We start from the raw sequence: 26,459 nt of genomic DNA, 5'->3' as shown, positions 1-26,459 counted from the left end.
GCTTGTAGAAGCTAGCCCAACTTGTGATATTCCCACTATTTCTTTCTTTCTTTCTTTCTTTCTTTCTTTCTTTCTTTCTTTCTTTCTTTCTTTCTTTCTTTCTTTCTTATTCTCCCCAGTTTTTGTCTCCTTATCTACTTCTTCATACTTTGTGCTAGAAACTTTTTAGCTCTTTAAAGGATCCATTCATATTTTTTATTTTTTTTTATGCAACTTTTAAAACTATTTTTTGTCCCATTGAAACTGCTTGAAACTGCTGTTGGAATGTTCAGAAACTTAGTTTTTAGAGTGGTGGCAGCTGTTGCTTTGGAAATATTCACACATTTTGTAAACTGCTGACATCCCTACGGTTTTAAAAGTTCATACACATATTATATATAACAATGTTCACACAACTGTGCTGATTCGTACAATGTAAGCATCTAAGCTGTGTGACTTATAGTTTTCACTGTGTGATTTGCTCGGCAACTGCGCTCCCCATTGAAACGTATGGCGATGCACTCTAGCTTTTGAGCTGCTAATTTTGCATTTTTACTCTTTCTATTTTGTCGCTATGCCTACAGTTTTAACAGCTCATACACATATTATATATCGAAATGTTCACACAACTGTGCTGATTCGTACAATGTAAGGATCTAAGCTGTGTGACTTAGTTTTCGCTGTGTGACGATTTGTTCGGCAACTGCGCTCCCCATTGAAACGTATGGCGAGTGAGTCAATGAATTCTGTGTGTTCTGTGCTTTGGTGCTGTAGAGCTGTGCTGCTGCGCTGTGGTTGCTATGGTGACAGTTCACAGAAGAGAGCTGGGGTGCGTTCAAATTCAGCGAACATAGCGAACGTTTGCGAACATTAGCAAACTATTTTCCGTTAGCTTTGTGTTCGCCACAAACATTTGGTAACAGAAGCTAACAGTCTGGAGAGGTAGTTCGCCAGTAACGGAATGAGGATCACAATAGATTTTATGTGTAGCCTAACGGTATTTTGGAACATTGCGTTTATGCGAACTATTTGGAATGTTCATTAAAAGCTGTTCAAATGTGACCGTTTGGAGAAAACATGTTTGCGACGAACGTTTGCCTCTGTTAGCTGAATTTGTGCGCAGCCCTGGTAGCAGCTGTTACTTTGAAAATATTCACACATTTTGTAAACTGCTGTTACAGCTGAGCTTTAACAGCTCATATACATATTATACATCGAAATGTTCACACAATTGTGCTAATTCATACATTATCTAAGCTGTGAAATTGATAGTTTTTGCTTTATGACCATTTGTTTGAAGACCATGCTCACCATTCAAACTAATGGCGCTCCACTCTAGCTGAATTCATACCTGTTTTCTAACCTGTCACCACTCCTACAGTTTTTAAGTTAACTGGCAGGTGGGTGGCCCGGAGAGGGATACACTGTCTGTGACCTTCTATGACATGAGGGGGAGGAGTCTCACCACCACGCCACTATCCACGCCACAGGCCCCACAACTCAGCCCCTGAGTGGACTAGAGACACACGGTATTCGCCAGTAGGTGCATATAGATTGCCTGGAGGTCAATTCACTGCCCCCGACCAGCTCTGATCTGAGTGGGCGGAGTCTCACCACCATGCCACTATCCACGCCACGGACCACACAACTCAGCCCGAGTGGGCTAGAGACACACGGTCTTCACCGGTGGATGCATGGAGATTGCCTGGTCCGTAGTAGTACTAGTAGTTGCTGTTACATACAGTACAGCTGCAGCAGCTAGCCCACCTCACATTTTCTCCAGGAAATGTACTTTCTAGTTTACAATTTACATTTTAAGTCAAGACAAAGTAGGCATGGAATATGTTTTATTTTGAATAGGCGTATCCAATCAACATCATTGTGATAATGCTATGTTGCAATGTCATTTTTCAGAGTTGTGAGCAACTCTCCAATGAGCTTTCAGACAGGATTTAACCATTGAACTGTATGACTGTTTGGATGAGGTCAATACCAGGAAAGTCCATTGCAATAATCCCAAAACAAGACCTAGGGTGGTCATTATAAAACTTCCTCAGGTACTGAACCAACCAGGGGTTGACCTTTTCAGCAACCTTTTTGGGAGTTAGAAACATGCCCATAAATGTACCAATTCCTGTGCCACTGGAGTAGCTAAGATCAATATTATCCCCTCCACAGTCCTCAGTAGCTTGGGTCAAGTGCTTTACGATTTTCTTCTCTTTGTCTGCAATGTGTGTAACTTTATAGTCACCTCTACTGTCTGTTTCCCGGACAGGAACACCCAGTTTGAAGCTGGTCTTCTGGACAAAGACTATCTTTCCTCTAGCCATGCCCATAGTTGGAATGTCAGACCTCACCCAAACATCTTTGTCATTACTAATCATTATCTTCACCATGCCCTCAACGTCGTCTTTATCAATCAAATCAGGCTTCACTCTAACGAGAACCGTCTCACTGGGGAACTCGGACAAAAATGCTCTGATGGTGTCAAGAACCTTAATGAAAGAAGTGTGCTGGTAGACCACCCCATGCATGACGTACAGCTTGTGTTCCAGTGCAAAGATCCTGAGGTCCAGGTAGCGTATACCGGCCCTCAGCTGGTCCCCCAGGTGCCAGGCTTGGCACTCTGCTGCCGGGCCGCCGTAGAGAGCCATGGTGTCATGGGTACCAGGGATTGTGATGTCAGAGAGGAACTTGTCGTCCCCGATGGCCCGCATCCAGTCTATGGTGTAGGATTGTGGTAGTTGGAGATTTCCATGGTCATTGAAGAAGAGGTCCTTTCCATGGCAGAAACCACTAAAAGTCAACCACATGTCAGACCTGGGTCAAAATACAATTTGAAATCCTTTCATCTTTGGATTTTGGGGAACAGCCCATTGCTTCCATTGTACCAGATAAGCCAGATAAGTCATTATTAATTAAATATTATTTCAATTTATTTTTTTTATTTTTTTTACTTAGATCTGCCACATATTTAAAAATACTGTATCTACAGTTCCATCTTGGTGCGGAGTTATGAACTATCTGAATTATGGAGAGGTCTCTGACAGCTTGTCCCAGTTGCATTAAAACAATTCATCGATACAGTATATTTGTCATAAGGGTAGATTTTTTTTCTTACATGTCAAAGATGACATGAAATAAATGCATTCTTTGAAGAATACGCCTATTTGTTATGGACACAGTGATATACAGTACATCTGTAGCTGTACTTACATGAAAAGTTGTAAAGCATAGAAGTGACAAAGCAAATAGTTCATTGTGGTCTTCATAGTCACGTTACAGAGAGGATCCACCCCAGCAACCTGCCAAAAACATTTAGTAACATTAAACAGTGTTCAGCTGTATAAAAATGTCTCAATTAAAATAAATATTCAAAAAATAATTGTCAAGTACTTTAGCTGACCAGATAGAATGCTGCGATACTCACACTCTTATGTCATCCACTGTGGTTCCGCAAGTGGCCTGGGATAAGCAGCTCCTATAGCTCATATACTGTAGCCTGATTCAAATAGTCACGTAGAGTGGTCTGAGATTGTTCACCTATTGTTTGTTTTCAAGAAACATCATCACATTTGAGAGTGCTTACTGATATCAGCGACTTATGCGATATCTCCTACTCTGACTAAAATGTTCCATGTGGTCTGATAGTGTTCACCTTTATTCTCAAGAAAGGTCATATTTGATAGTGCTCAAAGTACAACCTGTACAGTTCCCAAGGTGAGAGAAAAGTTTAAGGCATCAGTAGAATTTTCCCCCAGGGATTAATAACGTATCTGTCTGTCTGCCTGTCTGTCTGTCTGCCTGTCTGTCTGCCTGTCTATCTGTCTGTCCACTCAAAAGGAATTTCTTGTCTCTGATTACATAATTCCTCATTTGGTACTATGCACATACTGTATTGCAATAGCAACGGATCTTAAAAATGCCATGTCACAGTAGAGCTTTGTGTGTGCCAGCAATCCCTATCAATCCCCCCCTCCTTTTTTACATTTTATTCTTGGCTCTCTTCTTTCTGTCTCCCCACTTCTGCGTAGCGGCTATACCTAGTTTACTCTACATTCTTCAGGAACCTGTCTGCTAAGTGCTTATTGTGCCTTATTATATGATACACTTAAAGAAGTAGTAAAGGGAAAATGCATGTTTAGCCCTGTTTTAAGGTTACTTATGATCATATACAAATCATCAAAAACGTTGACAAAACTAGCACTTTTGAGAAAGTTTGATAATTGCTCTACCACCGTTTTGGTCATACAATGGATGTGGGTGGGCACCTTGAAAAATCTTTCAAAAACATGTTAAACTCTCGATTTCAAAGACTCACCGAGGGGGTAATTGGTGTCCATTGGTGTTCTGACATCAAATTTGTTGCAAAGTATGAATCCTGTAGGGTTTTATTGATCATTTTATGAAATCCATTGACTTGTATTGACGCGACCGTTGTAGATGTGTAGATCAATCCGCAGAGGGGATTCAGGAAGCGGAACTACTTACGGTAGCTATTGTTATCGTTTATGTTGCTAGGCTACCTAGTTTGCGGAATTTTACACACGTATGTGCTGCGACTAAATAGTTCTATGCTAAATATTTTTTTTAAAGCCTTTCCAGATGAACTAGAATCTTACTTTATGGCGAATTATATGTCAGAACGCCAACTAATACCTCGGTGAGTTTCTTTTCTTTGAAATTGAGTTTAACATGTTTTTTGAATGATTTTTCACGGTGCCCACCCACATCCATTGTATGACCAAAATGGTGGTAGAGCAATTATCAGACTTTCTCAAATGTGCTAGTTTTGTCAACGTTTTGATCTGAACCATTGTGATCATCCATCCATCTTCATCCGCTTATCTGGGGTCGGGTCGCGGAGGCAGCAGCTCCAGCAGGGGGCCCCAGACATCCCTTTCCCTAGCAGCATCAACCAGCTCTGCCTGGGGAATCTTTAGCCGCTCACAGGCCAGTGCGGAGATATAGTCCCGCCACCTAGTCCTGGGTCTACCCCGCGGCCTCCTCCCAGCCGGACACGCCTGGAACACCTCCCTAGGGAGGCGCCCAGGAGGCATCCTCACTAGATGCCCGAACCACCTCAACTGGCTCCTTTCGACGCAAAGGAGCAGCGGCTCTACTCCGAGTCTCTCCCGGATGACTGAACTTCTCACCCGATCTCTTAGGGAGACCCCAGCCACCCTCCGGAGAAAACTCATTTCGGCCGCTTGTATCCGTGATCTCGTTCTTTCGGTCATGACCCATCCTTCATGACCATAGGTGAGGGTGGAGACGAAGATAGACCGGTAGATCGAGAGCTTTGCCTTTTGGCTCAGCTCTCTTTTCGTCACAACAGTGCGGTATATGATCATAAATTACCTTAAAACAGGGCTAAACATGCATTTTCCCTTTACTACTCCTTTAAATATCATATTATGGCCTATGTAAGCAACATCTCTGTAACTATTTATCTACTCTACTGATAGTCATGTCTCTTATTCAATATTTATCCCATGTTTAGTGCTCTGTAAATGTTCTTAGACAATAGACTTAATCATTTTCCAGTTGCTTGCTCGATCGTCTCGTTGAGAGAGGACAGGGAAGAATTTTTACAGCTCACTTTTTCGGCTCTTGAGTGGACTGTTTTTTTTTGCTTCCTTCTGGAATATGTATCTATGTCCATGCTCTCTGTAAAGCGCATTGTGTTGCCTCTGTGTATGAAATGTGATATAGAAATAAAGTTTTATTTGATTTGAACGCATGCTTCCTATATATACTAAAATCATGCATGCTTCGCATGTAGGCTTTGACCTCAGCCAATTTTGATTAACAACACTCCTCCACCACTAGGTGTCAATGTCACCATTGTACTCAGGTAATTCCTCTTTCATCTCAGCTTGACACTCTTGTCAGTTTGGTGATGTTGAGGAGGAGTAAACATGGCGGAGAACAGCAGCACAGATCCCACAGTGGATTCCAACGTTGATAAAAATGCTAGCACAGACGGGACCATGATTGTGGTCACGGTAAAAACACCGAAAGATAAAGAGGAAATAGCGATCTCGGAGGATTCTTCTGTCGCACAGGTATTCTTACTAATTACACCGTTATGCAAGTCATGCTGTGGCTAGAGCTAGAATAACTAGCCAGCACTGCTAAGCGTTTCCCTGGCTAGAACTACTAGCTAACTACTACGTTAGCTGTGTAGCCAAGACTTGACAGTCAGTCTCGCTTGCACTAACCGGCTAACGACTTCTAGTGAAGTGTTCAGTAGCTAAGGTTAGGCTAACTAACTTGGGTAGTAACGTAGCTAACTAACACTAACGTTAGTATTCCAAGTAGTTTGGTAGCTGTTGTCTAGACTTGAATATATCGCATTGTATCTCGGTTAAAGTTAGTATTTGTTTATAGCCATGAGTTTTGTCTAAAACTGAATAGTGAGCTATCCAGCTAGCACTGGCTAGCTAGCTGTTTAGCAGTTAGCTAGTGCTAGCATAGCACTATATGAAGCGCATTGCGTGATTCCCACTCTTCTACGCTAGCCTGGCTACCTTCGGCTTTAGCTAACAAGTTAGCTTAGCTAAAGTTAGCTAGCTAGTTGGATCCCCGTGCCTAGCAATTGCAACACACGCGTAAAGTGAAACTGATCATGTTTTGGCACTCCGAATGACGAGATTAGCTAGCAAATGTTAGCCTTTGATGTCACGTTCACTAACGTTATCCGTTAACTTGGCTAGTTAGATTGTAGGGGTTGGGGATCGTGATTATGTAGAACGGTCATCGCCAACGCCTTTGCTGTGTCTATGGTCGATCATTACTCATTCTTGCTTTTTCCTTCAATCAGTTTAAAGAAGAGATATCCAAGAGATTTAAGGCCAAGCAGGACCAACTGGTGCTGATTTTTGCTGGTAAAATCCTGAAGGATGGGGACACACTGAACCAACATGGCATCAAAGACGGTCTCACCGTTCACCTCGTCATCAAGACCGCTCCAAAGTAAGACAGGCATTTGCTCAGGTGTCATGTTTGACTTACATTATTTTCCTCTTTAGGTTAGAGGACTCCGTTCAGATCATATATAGCGGTGTTCTCGTTTCAAGAATCTCTAGTAGTGTGTGTGTGTGTGTGTGTGTGTATATGTGTGTGTGTCTTTTGAAATTATTGTTTAATAAATAGGACCCCAGAAAGACTAGCAACTGTCATTAGACAGTTAGCTAATGGGGATCCATTATGAAACATGAAACGTGTATGTGTGTGTGTGTGTGTGTGAGTGAGTGATATTTTTCTTGATGGTGACCGCCCTGCCCCTCCAGGTCCACAGGTAGTACCACATCCCAGCCCCCTGGCTCCAGCTCCGGACCCCCCCAGGTGAACAGCAGCGGAGCCAGCCCTTCCAACGCCGGCCCGACCTCCAACGCCAGCCCGTCACCTGGCCCTGGCCCCGCCCCGGCCACAGCACAGCCTCCCAACCTGCTGAGTGAGTAGCAACCACCGCCACGTCCCTGCAAACACCCACTCCACAGGGCGGAAACGCTGAGGCGGAACTCAGGGTAACCCAGTTGAAGCGGTTAAACTCACTCCTCAGTATGAGTACTGCACCGGACCACCGGCTTTTCGGCGGCGTAGCTGGCTAACGCCGGCATTTATGAGCGGCGGTCACGTGCGGTCGTATGTCAGGGGACCCGAGTTCCAACCCAACGTGGGCAGAGTGAGGGTCAGGGTTCCCACGTGTCCTGGAAAACAGGGGACCAATTTTCCAGTCATGGAAAACAATATCCTGGAAAGTCCACTGCTACTGTACCTTTTCCACTGCTACTGTACCTTTCCCACTGCTACTGTACCTTTTCCACTGCTACTGTACCTTTTCCACTGCTGAAACTCCACATTTCCCACACAGGGATTATTAAAGTATCGTATATCTTAAAGTTGTGTGTTGTCCTAGAGAAATATTTCAACATTCTCCTATTTTGCTTTAGCTGAGAATGAACTTCTAGGCTATCAAAGATCCACAAGAAAGGGCTGAGTCATGTTCAGGAACATTCAGATGGTAGTTTATGGACCAGAGTATTTTGAATAGGCTGCTCTCGGTATGTTGTTGAAACTCTGTAAACACAGCCCCAAGGCACGTCACATGGTAGTAGGGCTGCTCGATTATGGCAAAAATAATAATCACGATTATTTTGATTGAGATTGAGATCACGATTATTAAACACGATTATTCATTGAATTTTTTTTTTTAATCAAAAGTTAACATTTTCTTAACAAATCAAATTATTGACTTTGATAACAATTAATTTATTAAATGTTGACAGTGGCTTTTCTTTTTAACAATGTTCTTTGGGAGACAAATAGTGAACCTTGACCTTGAAAATAAATTAATAAAAGTGCCAAAACTGATAAATAAAGAAGCTTCAAAGCACCGCCACCACCACAGAAGAAGACTACCTCGGAAAAATAATTTCACTAGGACAGAACGTGTCTAAATAAGTTATTTAATGGTAGCGCCGAGGCTTCAAACCCCAGCATTTGGTAAAATAGACCCTTTTGCTTAGGTAAGTGACGTTTCATGTTTATCTGACACTTGTAAATATGAGCGCCTCTCCTAAATAGGCCGACACCGATTTATTTTGACGGCAAAGTGAATGGAGCGGCAACTGTTGTCTGGCATGAGCGAGCGGAATGCCACAACGGGACTGAGAAGGGCTGCTTTGAGGGGCAGCTACGACTGTGTAGCAAATTTTACACACCGTGTCAACTTGGTCCAAATCTGTCTCCGCGAACCCATAGTGTTTCCACACCACTGACGTTGTTTTAGCTCTCTTGTCCACCTCTCTTTCTGCTGCCATAATCTTCTTCTTGTCGTGTTTTGTTCGAGAGGAGCATGCGTGCGCCTCGCTTGACAACTCGTCTCGCTTTGAAGTGTTTGTTTTGGGGCTTTGGGGGGTGGGGGAGGGGCCAAGCGCAGTATAGCTCTGCAGTGTAGGGTGCACTTGATTTGTGCAAAATCGTTTTATGGCGATTATTTAGTTTTAATGATCGTTGACAGCCCAAATCGTAATCTAGATTAAAATCCGATTAATCGAGCAGCCCTACATGGTAGTGCATGCAGGTCAGATGACATTACACCGAAACTCTGAATAATGTAAGTGACATTGTCCCTAAAATGTAAATATTAGCCACAAAAACTATTGACTATTCGTACAGCGTCTTTTTGTATTAATTAATTCAATGTAATGGCATGTGCCGTAAGAATAACGGGCACATCTGTTCTTACGGCCACCGTATTAACCCTCAACTTCAAGCATTAGGCCATAAATGCATATTTGAGTTATGGTTAGCATAGTCTGAATCACTGCACGTTAGGGCTGGGAGTCCGAACTTCGGGATTCGAATATAATTCGAATATTGACAGAAATACTGGTATTCGAACGAATATTAGGCAGCCCTTAATATTCGAACCTGTAAGTTTTGTAAATGTGTTGGCTAGCAAACGTTGCTTTTGATTCAGATTCAGAGGGTTTTTCACGCCTGGTGAAGTTGCAATCGCGAGCTCATTAGCAAGGCTATTGGACCTGTAGGAGGTGACGTTAGTTAGCACTTAGTTAGCAGAACAATGGCCTCGCCAACGCCCACAATCACGCTGGAGGAGATCGAAATCTATACCCCTAGACTGGGTTGCACCAGTTTGTCTAAACCCAAGCATTTAGTCACGCCTAAACACTGACTAAACTCTTAGTTGCTACTAGTTAGTCGCATATTACTTGGTATCTTATTTCGGTTGCACCACGGCAATTTAGGCGTTGTCTTAACTAGTAGGCCTAACTACTAACTAGTTACTAAAAAATAGTCGTGTATGACTGTGACGGCAGGATCCAAATAGCCAATCGGTAAGCAAGTAAAAATGTAAACAAGGAGGTTGATCGCCCTTACCCAGCCCTTACCAAGGAGCTTGGGCCGTGTCCGAATGTCCATATTACATACTATATAGTACATACTGCAACTCGCCTACTACATACGATTTAGTACATACCTGTACTACTCCACGAAAACATGTTTAGTATGCGAGATAAATGTAGCATGCTTCACGAGTCATCCAGTGAAAGCGACGGGCTCCGGCTCGCATATGCGATTCATGTTAAACTTACAACAATATTGAGCTAGCCAGGCATTTGAGTTGGTCATCCAACACAGGCTCGATCCTCACCTTTCTGTATAATCCCAACTGTGAAATGGATGTGATAATAGTCCACAAAATATTCTTCCTTTGCCTCGTTTAGCACCAGCAGCAACACTCTCCTCCAAATTCATTATCTCCGTTAGCAAGGCTAACGTTGCACTCTGTAGTTTGTGCTTATTATTATTATTGGACTTGGTGCTTGTGCAGTGGAGGGGTTCTTTTGGGGGAGTTAGCCGTTGGATTGTTATGCTTAAATTATCCTAGCCAGCTAGTTCCCAAGCTTGTTTGATAACCTTTGATTCAGACATAACGTAGGCTGCCTGGTACAGTCCACTGATAACGTAGGCTGCCTGGTACAGTCCACTGACCAGTTGCTGGTTAACTATGAGGATCCCAGCCGACCGTTGCATCCTCCCAACCCGCAACGGAGGGTTATCAACTCGGCTGGGACTCCCCCTCTCATCGCTAACCAGCAACTGAGCCAATTGAGCTAAAGGTGGTTAGCTAGCTCGATCGTGAAATTACTCAAACTTATTAAATATGACACCAATAAGCACACCGGTGCCAATAGTTAGCTTAATCTTGATAACTAAGACATCTGCTAAAAATAATAATTTTTCCACCGACAGATTTAGCTACAATGTTTCAGCCCACCTCCGTCCTAATAGCAGAGTTGAAGACGCTACTTCCTCGCACTAGTCATCACTTACACCACCTCCCAGGGTGGTGTACATATTTAGTTGTAGGAACTAGTCGTGAGTGGTGCAACCCATTTAAATTTAGTAGTGACCAAATCTCGAATTAGTCACCACTTAGGTTATAGGCCTAGTCACCACTTAGTAATGACTGGTGCAACCGGCTCCTGGTTGACGAGGGTTGTTGAGTCTTACATACTGCAGCCATATAGCCCATAATGGCAAGTTCTGATTTAGCCTAGGCTACATGTTTGATTAATGGGATATACATCCTACTACCTTTATTTATCTTTTATTTGTCTTTCAGTACCTAGCCTGACTGGCTTATTTTTATTTATTTTTGTCAAACAGTGAAAACCTACTGTTCAAGCCAGGGTCTGACATAAATTAAAAGAACGGTTGTTGACAAAGACTTGTATTTGCTTCTGAAAACATCATTGCTTATCGATATTGCTTATGATACAATGCCCACTAGTGGACAGAATGTGCACAACTTTATTTTAATACCTAGGTAGGTCTTTCTGTAAGAATTTAATGGTAAAAATATTATTAATAATAATTCGAATATATTCGAATATTATTATTAATAAATAAACGAACTTCGAATATGATTTTGGGGCAAAAGTCCCAGCCCTACTGCACGTAGGTTTTGGGGATGGGCCTTGTCATTAGGATGTGATCTGATTGGGGCCTAGAGATTCAATTCACCAGACTCCTCCCCTTCTGCTATCTGCATGTTACCGTTTTCAAAAGTCCCCTTCACTACATGAAACAACCTCAGAGCTAGCAACCACTCCGCCCAAGACCATTATTATCTTAAAGAAGTGCAGTGTTTTCTTCCCCCTATCTCTGGATGGTAATGAGCGCAGCCAGACCCTTCTCCTATGTGTTGCGTAGCAACTACTCTACCACTCTTCTGTTAACACTGAATAATGTCGGTGACGGGGCATAAATGTGATTCCTCTCTGCAGTCATAAAGGCGCCCTAACTTTAGTGAGGGGCAAAGCTGGAGCACTATTCTGGCTACGGGATCATCTGCGCAAAAACGCACTCATCAGTCCGACTCTAGTCTGACTCAACGGATGTAGGTTTTGGCAATAAACCTCGTCATTCGTTGTCACACTGCCCAATCAGTGGCGAGACTGGCGACGCAAATTAATCTGATTTGGGCCGAGAGATCCTCTCTGCACCAATCAGATTCGATCCAGACTATTTTGCAAGAGCACCGTTGCTGCGTCCGGGGCTGGCTCCGCCCAAGACCACTGTGATTGGTTTAAAGAAATACAGCGTTTTTTCCCCCACTATTGCAGAATGGTAATATGTCCAGCCAGACCCGTCTCCGGCGCTGGCACAGCGTAAACGAAGTGTGGAGATAGGTCTGGCTATGCAAGACTAGTCCGACTCCAACCCTTCCACACCCCTACCAGCATAAAGGAGTGCTCTGGAGAACTGTTTTAATAACTGCACCATAGCTGGAAATAAACATGAACCACCCAAATCAGGCCTATATAGGCTTATGTGAACAAGGCCTACTCAAATAGGCGAGATAGCCTGTTGCCCGGCAACCATTTAATTCAGAACTATAGCCTATCGCGGAAGATTATGTAAATACTAAAATGATAAGAATGATTGGTAAATAAATTAGTTAATGTCACTACTGTGTGTTTTTTGTGAATATATATGTAGTAACCGTTGTAGAAAAGCAATTGACCACTCGAGGCACGGGATTTTACAACAGCTGTGGGAGTTTTAGGCCTAACAATGCCCCGTAGCTGTAAAATCCTGTGTAACCCACTGCCTCGAGTGGTCAATTGCTTAATTCTCAACCTTTTGTAACTTAAAGGTAAAATATGTAATATGTGGATTATTTCCCCCATATAGTGTCTAAAGATAAGAACTGCAACAACACAATGCAGTGTTTCCTGTGGAACTGATCTCTTGGTGTGGTGGTGTGTGAAAAAAAGAGTCCGATTTTGAAACCAAAGCAGGGGATCGGAGACCGCCCTTCTTCCTCCCTTGTTCCTCTCTCTAAGTAGACCTATAAAGATGGCCTAATTTATCTCTTAAGGCTGGTAAAGTCCTAGAGCTTAAAATGTAATTAATTACATGTAACTGGACGGGATAAAACAGTAGCCACACAGGCACTTAATAAATCATATGGTTTATAGACATATTTTAATCAGATGTATTGTAGGTTACCATTATAACAGCAGCTGTTATAATGGTAACAGCTGCTGTTTTCTATTATTTTGATTGGCACTTTTTAGGTGGCTGGAGGAACATTAACGCAAGCTAGTGTTAGTTCAGCTAGCCAAAAAGACCGTCGCACAATCCATCAGGCAGCGCTGCACCTGACTCGCACGAAAGTTGCAGAACCTACTCGCGCTTGTGGTGTATGTCTCCTTGACAACGCTCGCTTGAAGGGCTGACTGATGGACAGACAGCAGCGCGTAGCTCAAATCAGGGCTTAAAAACGAAATTATTTTTCAATCGGTTCGCTCCGAGCAGAACCAGCATATTTAACGTTTCCGTTCTCGTGTTCCGCCACCAACATAGCGTTCCTGAACCGGTTAAGAACGAAAAATAACGTTCCGTTCACCGTTCCGGGGGTGTTAGCCTATTAAGACTCTATACATCCTTTTTAAAATATTTTCTTGTACTGTTGCTGCAAGCTATTTTATTCTGCGCCTGTAGGCCTATTGTTTGTTTTTATTTCGTTTTATTTCGTTTTATGTTTTATGTTATTTATAAATAATTAGTCACCTCATTCATTCATCTGCGCAATCCCTATTGTTTATGCTGCGTTCCTTTTGTATGGAGCTCCGGATTTGGCGCCTATACGCCTAATACGTAGCCTATCGTCTGCCATCCGCGGTCTTTAATATTATAGTAATTTAACTTATGCTATTCAATGATCAGGGTTGCACGGCACATTGTCACTAAAGTGTGCTCATATTAATTAATGTAGCCTAATCATTTGGTTTGTGAAAGTCAAGACGTGACAGAAATCTGTGCAACAATAGGCTATGACTAGATTCCAAGAGGCGCGCTCGCTTTCACAGCCTAATTGCCGAGTAGAACTCTGAAGGAGGCAGGCCATTAAATTCGCAAAACATAGGTTTATGCATCCTAGTATAGATACTAGTATACATCCAAGCAACTGTCACAAAGTACTCCGTGTTTTAAATAGCCAAACCATACTTGGAGCGAGATGTGCAACGAGTGAAAATTGGCTTCCGCTGAATGTTGGTTATAAAGATAGAGGAACTTTATTGCAGACACGCAGGTCCATATAAAACATTATATTTGCACAGTAGGCTATTATTTCTTTCACTTTATTATTTGCATCATTCTTTGTGGACCAATGTTGGAATAAATTTGCCTTTGAACGTTATTGCCCACTCTGACATCCGCGGTCTTTATGTGAAATCTAGTTTTAGCCTACTGAAACATTACAGGCTATAGGCTAGCCTACTCTTATTCAACTAAACAAAATAAATCACATTGATATCCTTGCTAAGTAATAATCTGTAAGGACAGGCTGAACTACTGTTTTGCACTGGCAAACAAAGGAGAGTGTGTGACAGCCCTGCGCAACGCGTGCAAATTGGCTGCCGCTGAGTGGTTGGGAAACATCAAGAATAGTCATGCATCTTAGCTTGCAGAGTTTGAGAAACATCGAGTCTGAACTAGGCTATGGTGTGTTGTTGTAATATCTAAATCTCTTCATTTCGCTAAGCAAGCATTTAAGATCCTGACTGTGAAATAACAGATTTAGGGGCCTAGGCTACATTACAAAAACAGGACAAGATGTAGGCTACAAATTTAATAAATTTAATTTAGCCTATTCAGCCATAAAAGGCTCAGCTTTCTTCTTTTTTAAAACATTTTTTAAGTTATATAGGCCTACTACAAAGAACGAAAAAATAACGTTATTAACCGGTTTTAAAGATTTCAAATTAACGTTTCTGTTCTGGAACAATTAAAGACCATTTCGTTTTCGTTCCTGTTTCTGTTCCTCGTAAAATACCGTTCGTTTTCGGTTTTCGTTTCCGTTCCTTGAACCGGTTCGGAGCCTTGGCTCAAATGGAGCAGGCTCCGCTTCGGCTCAAACTGTATTTTCAGATAACGTTACTTAACGTTAGCAACACAAGGCCAATTTATCATATTAATTTTTTACTTGTCCGATCAGACAACTGCATGAGGCATTCCTCTTGGCTGAACAGAGTTTACTGGTCCCTGGGAAGCGGGCAAAACTGTTAGCCTACTACAGGTAGCTTGCCTTGTCCCTTAATCCCCCGGTGTGAATCATGGCTAGCCGGCAATAACCTAGCCTACCTGACTGGTCTCATCATTCTCCTCTCTCTTCCTCTTCAAAAATCGTCGTATGCCCATCTGGAAAATTGTATTGATATTAGGTTATAGGATCCGCTAGTTGTGATCAGGAAATTATAAAACCAAAGGCTTTACCAACGTGCTTGAGATGGGCAGGAGCTGTCGGCACGTCTAACTGTAGCTATAACGGCACTTGGATTACTAACATAAATGTATTTTAGACAGTAGGCTAGGCATTTTGAGGAGTAGGCCTAGGTGCCAGCACCAGTGTTGGCCCAATCCTATCTTTCGTTGTAACCTCATGCCGCTCACTGAAGAAAAAATCCCTTCACGCGCCGAGTCTTCCGATCACCTCAGCAAGGAGCAGCATGGAGCAGCACAGAGCGCGCGGCCTATAGGCTCTTTATTGAAAATAAAGTCCTAATGTGGGCGCAACAGTGGTTTTGAAAGCGCATTTAGGCAGAAATATTTAGAAAGTTTTATTTATACATAGCCTAATTTGTATTATTGTTTTTTGTATCAAATGTTTGGTGTGGCTGCAAGGATCTTGCAGTGGTGGTGCGCCACGGCAAAACCTTACCAGCGCAAACGCTGCAATGTATTGGTTGCCAAAATGCCAGAGAATGCACTGTTTCAGTCATACTGTGATAAGATCTTCACTCCGAGAGGAACATAACGCTACACTAATCAGTAATCACAATCAAGTATTTCAGAGTGCCATGTAATAAGTTATGTTAGATGCTGTAGTGTGGAGATAACGTAAGGTCTGGCTATGCAGATTCCAAGAAAGATAACGATAGCTAGTTAGCTAGCTTACCGGTCTAGTAGAAAAGTAGCCATGTCACCATGCGACTTTATCCCATGAAACTCCATAAACTCCGTCCAACGAGCAAAGGCTGGCCCGATATCTATCCCACTTTTGCTCCTTCTTTGGTCACTGAGCTTTTGAGATTCGTATCGCATGGTTCGCCGGGGCTCAGGCGGAGAAGCAGGACGACGAAACTCGGCCATTTTACCAAACGTTTAGCTGAAAAGAGTGAGCTGAAGTGGACGGAAAAGCTGCCGTTTTATAGTCGCACACACACTAACCAACATCTATAATGCTGCTTATTCATGGAAGTATAACTTTAGCTTGCTACTGCTAATCTCACAGTGGTGAAGCTAGAATAGTACCTGGACACCCAGCGTGCAGTACCAACGCTGTAATACTATTGGCTGGTATGATATCAACAGTGTCATTGTCGGGCTGTCAAAATTTCATAATGTAATAATTTCAGACAAAAAATATGTTTTATGGAAAAGCAATACTTGTACTCTGCAGCCTTCGCAAAGCCCTATGGATGTATTATTTTTGAAAAAATGTTTATTTGAATCCACATATTACATATTATACCTTTAAGGCACATTTTTGATTGATTTGTAAAAAAAAAAAAAAAACTGACTACCACCTTCCGAAATACATAGATAGACATAAAAAAATAGAAAAAAAAAACATAAGACAATTTTTTTTTTGAAAAAGACAAAAAATGAACCGTAAATATGTGCTTTATGTGTTTAATATGTACACTTGTCAGCTGTAATGACCAAAATACATATTGTGCTTAGCCGGCCTCAGTGGGAGGCTGGGGTTCTGGTTCATAATGAGGTCAGGTGGCGGGGGGATGGTGAGAGGCTGGGGTTCTGGTTCATAATGAGGTCAGGTGGTGGGGGGATGGTGAGAGGCTGGGGTTCTGGTTCATAATGAGGTCAGGTGGTGGTGGGAAGGCTGAGAGGCTGGGGTTCTGGTTCATAATGAGGTCAGGTGGGGGGGGGGGGGGGGTGGTGAGAGGCTGGGGTTCTGGTTCATAATGAGGTCAAGTGGTGGGGGGATGGTGAGAGGCTGGGGTTCTGGTTCATAATGAGGTCAGGTGGTGGGGGGGATGGTGAGAGGCTGGGGTTCTGGTTCATAATGAGGTCAGGTGGTGGGGGGATGGTGAGAGGTTGGGGTTCTGGTTCATAATGAGGTCAGGTGGTGGGGGGATGGTGAGAGGCTGGGGTTCTGGTTCATAATGAGGTCAGGTGGTGGGGGGATGGTGAGAGGCTGAGGCAGAGCTGCGTTCTGTTTGTTCCTCGCCTCTGATGTGGTGACGTTCACAGTGGAAAACTCTGACTCACATTAATAGGTGGTGGTGAAAGGCAGCAGAAATGTGATTGCTGGTTTTGACAGAGAGGGATGCCGACGGGCAGCCAGTCAAACGCCAGAGTCCACGGGCCACTTGATGGCGCTGTGCGGTCCACTGGGGGAGAATGGCCGGTGAACGACGTGTGGAGATGGGTCTGGCCATCTAGGGTTAGTGATTACTGGTTAGGGTTAGCTCACTGTACGAATAGTCTATTCTTACGGCCGCTGAAGGAATAGACTGTGCCCCCCCCCATCATGGGCATCTACATTCTGACAGTAAGTTGTCCCTGTGGGTAAACTCCCCCCCTCTCCTCCCTGCTGCCCGTCAGGCGGATTCGGCGACCTGTCAGGCCTGGGGGCGCTGGGCATGGGCTCGGCCAACTTCATGGAGATGCAGCAGCAGATGCAGCGACAGCTGATGTCCAACCCGGAGATGCTGTCCCAGATCATGGAGAACCCGCTGGTGCAGAACATGATGTCCAACCCGGACCTGATGAGGCAGATGATAGTGACCAACCCCCAGATGCAGCAGCTGATGGAACGCAACCCCGAGATCTCCCACATGCTCAACAACCCGGAGCTCATGAGACAGGTCAGACCGGGGGGCGGGGCCAGAGGGTTTTGGGCCGTACCGGGGTTCTAGTCCCGGTTCTAGGGGAGAGAACAGACATCTGGGGAAGAGAACTGAGAGACATTCTAGTACTCACGCGTGTTTCAGTTGATATTCTTTGAATTAAAAGCTTAAAATCTGTGTGTTCTTCCCCCCTCACCGCCAGTGTAGCCGTGTCCTCTATATGGGAAATACCAAAATCATGGTAAAACTTCAAGGGCAAAAACATTCGGTGGCGTCACCCTTTGAAGTCCAGTGACGTCGCCCCTTCCGAAGTTTTGCCGACGCATTTCCCCGTGCCCCTTTAAGTAGCTGGACCGCTCCCTTTAATTGAGGGCGTGGATGTTCAGCCCCTTTAATCAGTCCCTGTCCGTTCCCCCCCACAGACCATGGAGCTGGCCAGGAACCCGGCCATGATGCAGGAGATGATGCGTAACCAGGACCGCGCGCTCAGCAACCTGGAGAGCATACCCGGGGGCTACAATGCCCTCCGGAGGATGTACACCGACATCCAGGAGCCCATGTTCAGCGCCGCGAGGGAACAGGTGCCTATTCTTGTCCGCTGGTGTTTTTCACAGCGCCATAGACATTCTGCTGGGATATAAAGACTGTGTGTTGACATAATTGTATGATACTATCCAAGAACCAAGGTGTTTGCTTGACGTCTCTAAATATTTTTGTTTATTTGTTTGTTCCTCCCGCCTTAGTTTGGAAACAACCCGTTCTCGGCTTTGGGGGGTAACTTGGAGAACTCTGGCGTGCCGCCCTCCAGGACAGAGAACAGGGAGCCGTTACCAAACCCCTGGGGCGCCTCTGGGACGGGCCCCCCAGAGAGTAGAGCGACGGGGACCTCCGCCACGCCCACCTCCACGGGGGGCACCACCCCCGGCGCCGCCAACCCCCTGGGCATCAACGCCGCCGGGCTGGGCAACGGTACGAGCTCCCGCCCATAACATATTGAACAATATTGGGACAAATGAATGAGTGGAAAAGCATTTTGACCGGATGAAGGTTTTCTGCTGTGCTAGCTCCGTTTGTCTCTCCTAACCGTGTTCTCCCTCCTAACCGTGTCCTCCCTCCTAACCGTGTCCATGTCCTCTCTCCTAACCGTGTCCTCCCTCCTAACCGTGTCCTCTCTCCTAACCGTGTCCATGTCCTCTCTCCTAAACGTGTCCTCCCTCCTAACCATGTCCATGTCCTCTCTACTAACCGTGTCCATGTCCTCCCTCCTAACCGCGTCCTCCTTACCATGTCCTCCCTCCTAACCGTGTCCTCCTAACCATGTCCTCCCTCCTAACCGTGTCCATGTCCTCTCTCCTAACCGTGTCCTCCCTCCTAACCGTGTCCATGTCCTCCCTCCTAACCGTGTCCTCTCTCCTAACCGTGTCCTTCTAACCGTGTCCATGTCCTCTCTCCTAACGGTGTCCTCTCTCCTAACCGTGTCCTCTCTCCTAACCATGTCCTCCCTCCTAACCGTGTCCATGTCCTCCCTCCTAACCGTGTCCTCCCTCCTAACCGTGTCCTCTCTCCTAACCGTGTCCATGTCCTCTCTCCTAACCGTGTCCTCTCTCCTAACCGTGTCCTCTCTCCTAACCGTGTCCATATCCTCCCTCCTAACCGTGTCCTCTCTCCTAACCGTGTCCTCCCTCCTAACCGTGTCCATGTACTCTCTCCTAACCGTGTCCTCTCTCCTAACCGTGTCCTCTCTCCTAACCGTGTCCTCCCTCCTAACCGTGTCCTCCCTCCTAACCGTGTCCTCCCTCCTAACCGTGTCCTCCCTCCTAACCGTGTCCTCCCTCCTAACCGTGTCCTCTCTCCTAACCGTGTCCTCCCTCCTAACCGTGTCCTCCCTTCTAACCATGTCCATGTCCTCTCTCCTAACCGTGTCCTCCCTCCTAACCGTGTCCTCTCTCCAGGCGTGTTCAGCAGCCCCGGGATGCAGAGCCTGATGCAGCAGATCTCGGAGAACCCCCAGCTGATGCAGAACATGCTGTCAGCCCCCTACATGCGCAGCATGGTGCAGTCGCTGGCCCAGAACCCGGACCTCGCCTCTCAGGTCCGCACGGCTCACGCTCACTAAACACAACCAGGGCTTTATCAAGGATTTCACTATTAAATATTCAGATCTCAATGTGAGACCTACTAATCCTACTACTACTAAATAAAATGTCAGTGAGCATTATTAAAAAAAAAAAAAAAAAGTTCTCTCGATCTTGAAACTTTGCAATGTGATGGAAGATGAGAAACGACCCTCTCTCCTCTGTGCTTTCCCTCAGGCGTTGATGAACAACCCCCTGTTTGCTGGGAACCCTCAGTTACAGGAGCAGATGAGACACCAGCTGCCCGTCCTCCTCCAGCAGGTCAGATTGCTGACTACGTTGGTGTATGGTCCAAGTGTCCTTAATCTAAGTTACGGCTACACAACTAGGTGTAACTAACCCATTAGCAACTTCGGCTCTGTTGCACATGTAGGTCTGCCAAGCTTGTTGCCGTTGAGGATGTCTCATACAGGCCTACGTTGTACTAGCACAGAGCAAGGCATGTACTAGCACAGAGCAAGGCATGTACTAGCACAGAGCCAGCCATGTACTAGCACAGAGCCAAGCATGTACTAGCAGAGAGCAAGCCATCTACTAGCACAGAGCAAGGCATGTACTAGCACAGAGCAAGGCATGTACTAGCACAGAGCAAGGCATGTACTAGCACAGAGCAAGGCATGTACTAGCACAGAGCAAGGCATGTACTAGCCCAGAGCAAGGCATGTACTAGCACAGAGTCAGGCATGTACTAGCACAGAGCAAGGCATGTACTAGCACAGAGCAAGGCATGTACTAGCACAGAGCAAGGCATGTACTAGCACAGAGCAAGGCATGTACTAGCACAGAGCAAGGCATGTACTAGCACAGAGCAAGGCATGTACTAGCACAGAGTCAGGCATGTACTAGCACAGAGCAAGGCATGTACTAGCACAGTCAGGCATGTACTAGCACAGAGCAAGGCATGTACTAGCACAGAGCAAGGCATGTACTAGCACAGAGCAAGGCATGTACTAGCACAGAGCAAGGCATGTACTAGCACAGAGCCAGGCATGTACTAGCACAGAGCAAGGCATGTACTAGCACAGAGCCAGGCATGTACAGCTCTGTAGGGATGTGTCTGATACCCATGGGCGTTCCAGGGGAGGGGGGGGGGGGTGGAACTGACTTCTCAGGGCCCCAGTAGGGATGTGGCCCTTGAAAATCCTGTAATTTGTTAGGATTGACAGGGCTGCCAAGTGTCACGCATTGAGCGGAGGGGGGGGCTTGTGACCAAGTGGAAAACTCTCACAGAGGGGGCCCACAGAGATTGTTAATGTATAGGGCCCAGAATTTTGTGGAACGCCCCTGCTGATCCCAAGTGGGTTTTGTTTGTTGACTTCATCAGTCCTTGTTGTCGTCTCCACAGATGCAGAATCCCGAGGCGCTGTCGGTGATGAGCAACCCCCGGGCCATGCAGGCCCTCATGCAGATCCAGCAGGGCCTGCAGACGCTGCAGACAGAGGCCCCGGGCCTCATGCCCGGGTGGGTTCACCACACTTCTCATCTCCTAAGCACCCTTCAACCTCCTCTTAAACACCTATTTTATTTATATTTTGCTGCTCTTGCACTTTGGCTTCAGCACTAGATTATCCTCTTCACTCGTCACTTGTTTAGAGTGGAGATGCACTTGTAATCTCTGGTCAGTAGGGGTGTAACAATATATCGTGCCACAATATATCGCGATACAGAAACGTCACAATACGTAACGTCAAGGTGAAAACAATATCCTGATATGTTTATTGTATATCAGTGAACGCTGGCTACACAACGCTGGTAACAAACACGTCTGTTTTCTAGGCCTATCCATGATATTACAACAGTTAAGCTCTAAATTCACAAAGTGTATTGGAGTAGAGATGTGGAGAAATGCACTTTGGTGTGAACAGCAGCACTACTGCAACGCTTCACACCTGCCCTTAGTGTATCGTATCGTTATAGTCAATCCAATATCGTGTATCGTATTGTCTCGTAAGATTACCTACGTTAAATGCACTTATTGTATGACTGTGATGTAATATTGCACACCAACTGTCTCAACCAACTAGATTAGTCGACACATTCAGACACTACATTCTTCTTAAAATAGGCCCACATCTGATGCCAGCGCATATGTTGTTTTCTCATTTCAACATAACTACGTGCCTCGTCTTTTTTTTAAGCTTGATTCCTGGAGGGATTCCAGTCATTCCTCCGACCACAGGGGGCAGTGTGGCCCCAGAGAACCCTCCCCCGGCACCAGCCCCAGGCCCCACTGCTGCCAACAACCCCCCCCAACAACAACAACACCAACAGCAGCAGCAGCTCATGCAGCAGATGTTACAAATGTTTGCTGGCGGAGGCGGAACGGTATGTGATCGTTTCTTGGCTAAACTAAAGTTATCAGCTACTCTGTCCCAAGTCCTGTGTCTCTTGCACAGGCCAATAATGGCCTGTGCACACTACACGAATTCAGGCAGATTTTTTGTCGCAGACAAAGCGTCCAGTGTCGGGAACGACAAAAGCCGTGTACAGTAGTGTGACATGATCGAAGATCAGTGATTTGGCATCTGGGATGCCCTACGACACCCCGACGAAAAGTCTAGCATGTCAGAATTTTTATTATTTTACTGCCTAGTCTGACATCTCCTGCTACCATGCCTACAATGTACCTTGACGTTGACCAATAGGATGACAGCGTTCTTTACATATTAACACATCAGTTAGCTCAAGTTCTCCTTGCAGGATAGACAGCCCATACTGTCCTCTTTGTGACACCCAGGAACGCGTCCACAATCGTTTTTCCTTTATTTTCTTTTTCTTTTTGACTTTGAGCAACGAAGTCAAAGAAGAAGTAACAAAGTAACAAAATTAGTGTTTATAGTTTCTACCACTCGGTAAAGACCAGGACATCACAAGAGGAGCAACTTGTCACAAAAGCCAGGCTATTTTAGGTTTTAAGATGACCACATTGCAATGCAAACCTATTACTAGCTGCTGCTATAACATCCTAGATGACAAACTACAAGAGCACTTGGAATAAGAACCTACATAATAGGTTACAAGTAGGCTAACATTTTTTTTATTTTAGGGACAACATACAAATACATTCGTCTCCTTAGAGAGAAGATGCATTGTACTAGATTATAGCTTTTGCTATTTTCCATCTCCAGGCCCATATACATACAACAATACAATAAAAATGATGCAATAAAACATGCATTCGTACAATACGATGAAAACATGCATTTACATATTAAAACACTACATTACAGATTCCATGTCATACCCCTCCTTCCCCTCTCAACCCACGCACACACACACACACACACACACACACACACACACACGCATTTAATACTACGTTACAGATTCCCTGTCATACCCCCCCCTCCCCTCTCAACCCACCCATACACACACACACGCGCATACACACGCGCACGCACACACCCTACACAGAGTGGGAACAGGATTGACTATCTAGTCTAGTAGGCCTATTCATATGAAGTCATAGCCTATTATTTATCCCTCCTCACATTTATTGCGGTTAGCCTGCATCTTTATTGTAGGTCTGGATGGTCGGCTACTGAGTCGGTAGATAAAAAGGGATGAATCCCAGAAAAAAACATAATAACTTCAACTGTAGTTTTAATAAGGCAGATATAGCCTAGTTGTGGTAGCCTACATATCATGGTTTCGACAGTCAAAAGATACCTCAAAGATAGTGGAGGGGAGTCGGAATTATTTGGCACACTGTGTGGGCAGCACAGTGGCTCAGTGGTTAGCACTGTCGCCTCGGTCCTGGGTTCAAATCCCGGTCGTTCCAGGTCCTTTCTGTGTGGAGTTTGCATGTTCTCCCCGTGCCTGCGTGGGTTCACTCCAGGTACTCCGGCTTCCCCCACCATCATAAAGACATGCAATGAATGTGAATGAATGTTGGTGGTGGTCGGAGGGGCCGTAGGCGCTGATTGGCAGCCACGCTTCTGTCAGTCTGCCCCAGGGCAGCTGTGGCTACAGATGTAGCTTACCACCACCGGTATGACTGTGTCTGAATGAATACTGGACTCTGTAAAGCACTCTGGGTATCATGAAGGGCGCTATATAAATCCAACTTGATTGATTGATTGACAACACCCGCCACCATAATTTAGAGTATAAATAAAGCTATGATACAGTGCTTCTTCCATGACTGACAGTTTCTTGACCAGACTACCTGAACTCGCGTCATGACGCTCATGGTCGTGAAAGACAGCATATGATGATTTGTCGTGGTCATTCGTGTAGTGTTGTTCCCAGTGTCCCGGCCGCGACACAGCAAAAATTAATGCAACTGTGATCGTCTTATCTGACACGGTGACCATCGTGAAAGACAGAAATAGCGTGTAGTCTGTACAGGCCATTAGAAACACTCCCAAAGCAGTCAGTCAGCGTATTGAGTTAGCATTAGCTTTCACTTGCCGCTACCATCTTTCCTTGTTAGCCTTCTATGAAACGGTCCCCCAGCGATGCTAGCCCCTGCCGCTGTTCCCCTCCTGCAGACCCAGACCCCGACCCCGGAGGTCCGCTTCCAACAGCAGCTGGAGCAGCTCAGCGCCATGGGGTTCATCAACCGCGAGGCCAACCTCCAGGCCCTCATCGCCACGGGGGGAGACATCAATGCCGCCATTGAGAGACTGCTGGCCTCCTAACTCCGCCCGGCCCCCCTGAGAATACTGGGGGTGGGGCGGGGCGGGGGGGTAGGGGGCTGGTATGGGAGATTCTAAAGGAACAGTCTTTCGTCACACTGTCTACAGAGCCCCTGCGATGGACTCAATGAAATTCCAATTACTATTCATCTCTCTGGCTGTGTATCATTGGACAGATGAAGGGGAGTGTGAGGGGGGGGGGCATTGGGGGGGTGGGGTCGAGCTGGGGGGGGGGGCATTGGGGGGATGGCGGTGGGGTCGAGCTGTGGGGGGGGGGGGGGGGGAGACTGTGTGGGGGTGGGGGGGGTCATGCAGATTTCAGTTGCTAACAGCCCCACGCCGGCTGCCCGTGGAATGACGACGTCGCTGTGAAATGACGCCACTACTAACAACAACGCCGCCGCTCCCCACGCTGAACCAGAGGGAGATCGCTTCTGAAATGACAGTTACTCATTCGCCGGACGTGCATGACGTTACCCCGAACAACCCATCCTCACGGACTGCGTTCGGGTGGTAACACGGAGTTGAATTGTGAAAAATTGAGTGTGGGAGGAGAGCACAGGCGAGATGATGCATCACACTTCTTTATTCTGTCATGAGGACCTGCCTGTTCTGACATCTCTATTCTTGCCTGATCGACTAGTATTTATTGCAAGAGCTGTAGAAGCATCCCTCTCTCCCTAAGCCTCTCTTCCACACACACTCTGCTCTTTTGAAGTGTTTTCTTTCCAAAACATGATTGACTATACACCATAGCTGCACTGCCTCATGATGTCTGCCTACATACTTGGCTTATGGAGGGAGGGGGGGGGGGAGGAAGTTCAGGCAGGATATCCTGTCTACTGAAGGCAACTGCATCAGGTTGATTGAGTTTTGTCTAAATGTTCCTACAGTGCAAGCTGCGATTATGGGTTAGAATGTGACAAAACATCAATAAAATGTTTTTAATCTCGTAAATGGGGGGGAAAAGCAGATACCTTTTACATTAACCATATTGTGTATTTTCATACAAGCAGTGGTGTAGTGCCTACGAAATAACATGTACTGGGTTCAGCAATATATTGAAAAACAATTTGTGAAATATATAGCAATGATAAGTGTACTAATGGCATATATTAATTATGTTTTTGTTCGATTCATGCATTATTTGCAGTGTCTACCGTTTAAAGAAAATTGTTCAGCTCTGCCTTTTTCCTGGAGTCCATCCATTCTGCTATCTGTTCTAATAATACCTTTTGAGAAACTTGAAGTGTGTGGCAGTGATTCATTGAGATCAGACCAGGAAACGGCTCAACCCTTTGGGCCTGTGCACCTGTGACCTCCCAGTGACCCCTTGTTTGGATGGATGGAATTGCTCCCATATTGGCTTCATGATTACATGTTATCCTGTTGTGAATGTGAAAGTGAATAGGGCAGTAGGGTGTGTCGATTTAGGAGAAGGTAGCCTACACATTGTGGTCTAGAGTAGAGATGGATTTGTGCCACATGTGTAAGAGGTATTGAAAAGAAATTCTCGGCCTATGCAACTTTTTTTTTTTTGCCTTTGAAGGATGATTTCAAAGCAAAGCACGTGGATGGGGCAGGCTACAGGCGATCGCTGTAAATCAAGGATTTCATTTATTTATTTTTTAGAAGAATTTAAATACAAATATATTGGAAGAAACGGCAATAACAGCACATAAATCACATAAAATGGATATGAATGTACATAATGAGCATAAAATGAAATAATACATGGAAATGGAATTGCATAAAAAAGCAGGGATACACATATACATGAA

General features: G+C 45.2%; 2 protein-coding genes across 2 annotated transcripts; one reads left to right on the top strand and one right to left on the bottom strand.

Annotated features, from left to right (window-relative positions):
- Positions 1-1,931: 1,931 nt before the first annotated feature.
- LOC311312504 (1-phosphatidylinositol phosphodiesterase-like) lies at positions 1,932-2,792 on the bottom strand (the record flags this gene model as incomplete). The annotated part of the gene is made up of 1 exon (XM_084442465.1): positions 1,932-2,792. One exon carries the CDS (start codon positions 2,790-2,792, stop codon positions 1,932-1,934), a length of 861 nt encoding a protein of 286 aa, XP_084298591.1.
- A 3,098-nt stretch (positions 2,793-5,890) lies between these two features.
- ubqln4 (ubiquilin 4) lies at positions 5,891-24,768 on the top strand. Its single transcript, XM_084441850.1, has 11 exons — positions 5,891-6,047; positions 6,806-6,957; positions 7,275-7,438; positions 17,659-17,921; positions 18,326-18,484; positions 18,647-18,872; positions 19,856-19,995; positions 20,216-20,299; positions 21,384-21,499; positions 22,177-22,363; positions 24,532-24,768. Exons 1-11 carry the CDS (start codon positions 5,901-5,903, stop codon positions 24,679-24,681), a joined length of 1,788 nt encoding a protein of 595 aa, XP_084297976.1. The 5' UTR covers positions 5,891-5,900; the 3' UTR covers positions 24,682-24,768.
- Positions 24,769-26,459: the final 1,691 nt, after the last annotated feature.

The sequence above is a fragment of the Borostomias antarcticus genome (genome assembly GCF_949987555.1).
Source record: "Borostomias antarcticus genome assembly, chromosome: 8".
Classification (NCBI taxonomy): domain Eukaryota; kingdom Metazoa; phylum Chordata; class Actinopteri; order Stomiiformes; family Stomiidae; genus Borostomias; species Borostomias antarcticus.
This window is presented reverse-complemented; position numbering and strand designations above follow the sequence as displayed.

Excerpts from the sequence above, each read along its gene's own strand:
- ubqln4 (XM_084441850.1), top strand. The coding sequence starts at position 5,901 with ATGGCGGAGAACAGCAGCACAGATCCCACAGTGGATTCCAACGTTGAT. Across the intron at positions 7,439-17,658 it reads ACAGCCTCCCAACCTGCTGA|GCGGATTCGGCGACCTGTCA; the intron begins GTGAGTAGCAAC and ends GCTGCCCGTCAG. Across the intron at positions 21,500-22,176 it reads GCCCCGGGCCTCATGCCCGG|CTTGATTCCTGGAGGGATTC; the intron begins GTGGGTTCACCA and ends CTTTTTTTTAAG.